This window comes from Oratosquilla oratoria, chromosome 17, assembly GCF_046742065.1.
Source record: "Oratosquilla oratoria isolate Oo_2021 chromosome 17, ASM4674206v1, whole genome shotgun sequence".
NCBI lineage: Eukaryota > Metazoa > Arthropoda > Malacostraca > Stomatopoda > Squillidae > Oratosquilla > Oratosquilla oratoria.
In genome coordinates, this window is record NC_134793.1 from 23,970,099 (window position 1) to 23,976,599 (window position 6,501).

Here is a 6,501-nt window from a genome sequence, read left to right on the forward strand (position 1 = left end):
AGCCCTGGCCCCCCTCGACCTGTGGGCGAGATGATGGGTAAATCGGAGATTACCAAAATAACCCCACAAATTCTACAATGGATTTTGTCCAAAATCGGCATGAGACCCATCTAGCCCAAACTTAGTCGAGAGGGAGAGAGTCGGCCATAGAGGACGGCGAGGTAAACGCAAGAAGTCTGGACCCAATGATGTGGCCGTGGTGGCCATCCAATTCTGGGGTGTTGAAGCTTTTCTCCCGTTTATCGCTTTTGGGCCTCTGGCACCCGTACTGGCCTAAGCGGTGGCAAACAGGACCCCACAGGAGCCCTGGTCCCCCTCGATCTGTGGATGAGATGTTGAGTAAATAGGAGCACGTGACCAAAATAACACCACAAAATCTACAAGGGGTTTCGCCAAAATCGGCCTAAGACCGATATATCCCAAACTTAGTCCAGAGAGAGTCGGCCACAGCGGACGGCGAGGTAAATGCGAAAAGCCTGGACCCAAGGACGTGGCCGTGGTGCCCTTCCAATTTTGGGGTGGTGGGGCTTTTCTCCAGTTTATCTTTTAGGGCCTCTGGTACCGGTGCTGTTGGCCTAAGTGGTGTCAAAGTGGACCCCCACAAGAGCCTGTGGGTGAGATCGTGGGTAAATCGGACCAGATGACCAAAATAACCCCACAAAATGATCCATAGGTTTTGGCCAAAATCGACATGAGACCGATTTTGCCCAAACTTGGCCCAGAGGGAGAGAGTCGGTCACATTGGACGGCGAGGTGAACGCGAGAAGCCTGGACCCAAGGACATACCCGTGGAGCCCATCCAATTATGGGGTGGAGGGCTTTCCTCCCTTTTATTGCTTTTGGGCCTCTGGCACCCGTACTGTTGGCCTAAGCAGTGTCAAAGTGTACCCCACAGTAGCCCTGGCCCCCCTCGACCTGTGGGTGAGATGATGGGTAAATTGGAGCAGGTAACCAAAATCACCCAACAAAATCTACAATGGATTTTGGCCAAAATCGGCATGAGACCCATCTAGCCTAAACTTAGTCCAGAAGGACTACAGTGGACGGCGATATAAACGTGGCCGTTGTGCCCATCCAATTTTGGGGTGGTGGGGCTTTTCTCTTGTTTATCATCTTTCTTTTAAGTGCCTCTCTACCTTACACCATTTTCCTCTCTACCTATCCTCCACTCTCAGGCCAAGGTTGTTGACTATGATCCATCCTGATAGAGGAAGAAGAGAGGAAATGAAATAAGGAAGAGAACGATTAGATCTTCAAACTTAGTCTGGAAGCTCAGATCTGGCCTTGATGACATGGTTGAACCTACCTGGAATGGTTTGTGGCATCCCACTGCCCTTGTCCAGATCTTCTTAGCAACATACAGGCCTCACTCCCACAACAAGGTGCTGAACTATTGGTGGAGCAAAGCCATTGGTGGGCCAAATCGGTGATCTGATGATTTGGGGCATAATCCGTGGATTACTTTTATTTTTATTTATTTAGTCATTTGACGCAACCCAAAGGGATTTCTCCCCGTCTTCTCCTATTATGCATGGGAGGATGGAGAGGGGAGGTCGCCGATTTAATGAAGTGGCCTTGCTGTGGATGTGCTGTGACTTGCAACACTGCCTCTGACCCAGGGCAGTGGACGAGGTGCAGGGATGACCCGTCATCCAGGAGATGCTAAGATGGGAGTGAGGGTGGAGGGGAGTGGAGCGTATTTAGGGATGGAATGGGTGGGAATGATTTTATGCCTTTTTCTTATTGGCTACCTCCCTTGTAAGGGGGAAAAAGCCTTGGTATATGTATTTTGTCATTTTGATGAACTGCTCCAATTGGGCTACCATCTCACCCACACATGGAGGGTCACCACACCTCCTGCCAATTGCGCTTTGACACCACTCTTGCCAAAGGTATGGGTGCCAGAGGTGGAAATGTGAAAAATCAGAAAAAAGGCTCAAATTTGGCAAGTTGCCATGCACACACTATTTGGTCCATGCGCTCCTCGTGTCTAAGTAAACTGTACATAACTCTCTCCCTCTGGGGTAAGTTTGGGCCAAATCAGTGACCTGAAATTTTGGGCAAAATCCATGAGTCGACCCGCCCCCCCTCTTTTATCATGTCATTGTCATAAATGGAGCAAGCCTCATGCAGAGGGACTGGCATATAAGACAAATTTGAAATCTAATATTCAGTTACAGAACCACATAAATTACAAGCCTTTGTATTCCTTTGTTCCTAATGGTTTATCAGTACCTACATTTGTGTTTCATTACTGGGCACAAATGTGAATGTGATACGTGGTCATAATGCAATCTGTAAACGGTGACTTCACTTTTGTAGAATTCTCCCTAATCACCTGCCATGCCCTCCAGATGATTCTAAAAGTTAACCATATCAAGAATACAGTATGTACAACAATGTGAACACTTATATACTTCTGCAAATCAATGTTTAAGAACAAGATTCTTGATTTATGTATTGTATATTTGGTCTTATACTACATTCCACTGAATTAATATTTATGACCTATACATAACACTTGTAAAATATGATATCAATGAAAAATCTTTAGTGAAATAAAAATAAGTTTATTTTATCTTTATTATATTTGCTCAATATTTCTTTCCCAACCTATTATTCTCATCATCTGACTGCGGAGCCACCAGTCTAGAACTTGATCTGAACATGAATTTCTTTATCCATTGGCCACTTGAGAGAGTACATAGTGATCACATGATTTGAGTAGGACCAACTGACAATGTTCTGACCATTAACTTGGATGCTGGTCGGAGCGTTAGAGGAACCAAGGATGACAATGGAGTCCAGGTCGAGTCCTGCCACAGCCCCAGCACCGTGCTTGATGGACATCTTCAGCTCGCCCTTTAAGAATACAAAATACGAATATGTACAATATGTACAGGGCCAAGAAAAAGTAGTGTATACATAAAGAAGACTTTAGTACTAAGAATGTTCTTGTGAGGAATGAGGGTTTGTAGGTCTCCCATAAGTCTTTGCCCACTGCCCTGGGTCAGAACAATTTCATACTTTTTTTTTTTTTCATTCATTGAGACCCATTCACTCTAGAGTCTACCCCTCTGCAGAATGAAATAATATTATATCAAAGAAAGCACAGCATGTTTAATCTTCAATCCCTTCACTACAGTGATTCCCCTTGACAGAACAAAATCACCTGTTGTGAGCTGAACATAATCCATAAGATGTATCACCATTTAAAAAGGCTTGATCTTGACAGTCTCAAACACTTCACTATGGTAATGGCCTCTCAGCTAAATAAAATTATCTGGTATTAGCCAGAACAATATCCATAAAATGTCATGATGTTTCATGATGTGTCACATTATAACACAAAGATATGCAAGTGTAACTTATGTAAGTTGTGTTAGGTAGTTTTAGTCCATGTATCCTTGCAAGAGTTATATAACATTGTAACTGCCCTTACTATCTATCTTATGGTGTCAATACAGTACATAAATTGATGTTGAATTCAATCACAACTAGGCTATCATCGGCTGGATAAAGAGATATAAGACTATAATAATGGGTAACTTATGATAAATGATTAATTACAGGAAAACTGCTGCAGAGTACAGAGGAGTACACAAATGGATCGATTTGCAGTGAAGGGTCAATACAACAACAATGGCATAGGGAAGTAGTGCCATCACAAATCATGCTTAGTTCTTAGCAAGATTCAGATAGCAAATGATAAATTGTAAACTTTCTTCACACAAAAATAAAGAAGTGGAAGGACTGTGTGAAGCCAGGTAAACAGGAATATAGACTAGGCCTATAGATGTAGCAAAATGGTGGCACCTGCCATTGGCACTTGTATGTGCCCCACATACAAAAAGAGGGTTGTCTGCTGTGCCAACACATTTGCACCCTCATTCAAACCCCTTCATAACTATTAAGTTCACTCTGTACATATCTATTATTATGTAAGTAAAGTAGTTATATCTTGCATTTTGCCTTTATTTCATATCTGGTGTAAGAAAGAAAATCTCCCAACTAAAGGCATAAAGCACACTGACAATTGGATTGATAGAACTGATCAAATTGTGGCCAGGTTTGATACAGCAAATTAAATATAACACGCCAGATCGTGACACAAGCATGTCACTATGTTCAAGAACTAAGTCACTGAGCTAGCAGTGGGGCCTCACCTGAGCGTAGGAAAACCATGCCATGTAGCTCTTCATCATACTCTGGTTACCATCACCATCATCCCAAAAGATGCTGCCACTGGCCATTCCATCTTCCGCCAGTGCCACAGTCAGACCGAATGGGTTACGGCGGCTACAGGGAGAAAACATATTCAATATAGTTACAAAACCAAAAGTATTTTCAACATGGCATAAGTAGAATCAATTTACTCTACTTTAGCATAAAATGTTTTTGAATTGCCTGTGTAATAAGTCTAAACACATTATAACTGGTGATTCAATCCACATGATATGCTATAGTATAATATCTGATGACAAAAGACAACTTTCAAATTAAGGTTTACCTTCCATGTAATGAAGTTGCAATATAACTCCATAACTGTGAATCTGAAGGTTTTAATTATAACACAGTAATCATCACTGACATTTCTCCTAGTTGCCAAAAAGAAACTTTGACTAACCTCTGGACAGTATTTTTTGAGGGTTTCTGGAAGGGAAGAATGATTCCTCCACGAACATAGACTGGAATCTTCTTCAGGGGTGCTTCCACCCTCTTGGTGATGGGTCCCTCTTTGGCTTCAAGTTGGCCACTAACTAGATCATACCAGAGTCCCTGAAATAACAGAGAATATAAGATGGCTACAAAAGAAAACCTGGGATTAGATCCTGGAGAGATTTCTTCATACAGTAAATCCTAGTTGAGTTGACATAATTTTTTGGTTGTAGATGCCCTCAGCCTTCCCTTATGAACACTACCAGTAATAACATTAAAAAAGACATTGATTATATTATACTTGCTTAAAAGATATTGTCACTCCCACAACCAGGCTCTGGGCTAGAAGAACAAAGAGTTGTTAGTAACTTAGTACCTGGGGGAAGTAAATATCCCTTGTGGTTGCTCCCGGAGTAATCACAGGCGCTACCATCAGACCATTACCCCAAAGGAACTGGTCATCCACATCTCGGCTGCCTACGTCTGATGGGAACACATTCCAGAGTGGACGAACCACTGAAGAACCATGCATGTGTGCCTGTCATGTGTAGAATTTAGTGTTTAACATAAAACACATACACAGAATGATCAACAAACATCTATATACCAAGAGTTTTTTTCCCCTTAAAGGAGGTGGCTAAGTCAGAGGCACATACCTATTCCCAACCATTTCACCCGCCAACTGCCCTGAGTCAAACACAATGCAGCAAGACACAGTACATCTATAGCAAGGCCACTTCACTTAATCGGCGACCCCCTTCTCTGTCCCCTCATGCAGAAAGAGAGAAGAACAGGAGAAATCCCTTTGGGCTGCGTCAAAATATCATACATAAGCACCCCCTATCCCTCATCCCTCCCTTCCTTGCATAACAGTATCATCCATACACAGTCATTTTCCACTCATCCCTATCTTCTGCCTGCTCCCTTCCTTGCTCAACAGACATTCCCCTTTTGTTCAACACCCCCATCCATCCATCTCATCCTCAGTCATCCCCTCAAGTTCACTCCCTCCACCTCTGCCTTCCACACCTCTTTTACTAATCTTTCATCACTCATTCTTTCCATGTGTCCAAACCATCCCAATAATCTTTCATCAGCCCTATCTGCCATCTCCTTTTCCACTCCCACTCTCCTCACCTCCTCATTTCTCACTCAAGAAACATACACAAGCATAAATAAACAACTCACAAATACTACAATTAAATGCATCCACAGTATGGTATCCAACAAATAAGAAAATAAAGAGAGCCTTTAAAAGTATAAAATATAAAGCTTTAAGAATAATAGATGGCAGCAGCAAAACTACACCAATGGAACATCTATACTCAGAAACCATAATACTTTCAATAGAGCTGCACATGAGAATGATTGGTACATAATTCTATACACTAGCCCTTGAACACAGCCAACTCTCAAATCACATCACACAAATACAACCTACTAAACACATTAAATAAACCTCAGCAGTATTCTACGAAGACATCTGCAATAATCAACTCCCAATACCCCAAAACAAATATATGCTCAGATCACAAACCAAGCACTCCAAAACTCAACCCGACAGAAAAATCACTTCCAAGAACTGGACAGGTATGCCTACATTCAGGTCACCACAATAATATCAACACAGAAGAGGCCTCACAAAAGATTCCCATTGCCCCAGATGTAATCACTACACAGAAGACACAGAACACCTTATGCTACAATACTCTAGACACCCCTTTCCAGGCAGCAGCAGAAAATCTCTTCATTGAGTGACTTATGAGTTAAAATGGTGGCCTTGACTGATTTCTGGGAAGGTACAGGTCTCCTACAAAAGAGATCTGGGGCAACAAATTGATC

General features: G+C 42.4%; 1 protein-coding gene across 1 annotated transcript in view; it reads right to left on the reverse strand.

Moving 5' to 3' along the window:
• Positions 1-2,549: 2,549 nt before the first annotated feature.
• LOC143034505 (sucrase-isomaltase, intestinal-like) overlaps positions 2,550-6,501 on the reverse strand; it is a 30,786-nt gene continuing 26,834 nt past the window's right edge. The window contains exons 16-19 of the mRNA XM_076200640.1: positions 5,036-5,197; positions 4,628-4,779; positions 4,167-4,299; positions 2,550-2,862 (exon numbers count right to left, since the gene is read on the reverse strand). Coding sequence (XP_076056755.1) covers positions 2,650-2,862; positions 4,167-4,299; positions 4,628-4,779; positions 5,036-5,197 — 660 coding nt within the window. The 3' untranslated portion in view covers positions 2,550-2,649. The remainder of the gene's footprint in view (positions 2,863-4,166; positions 4,300-4,627; positions 4,780-5,035; positions 5,198-6,501) is intronic.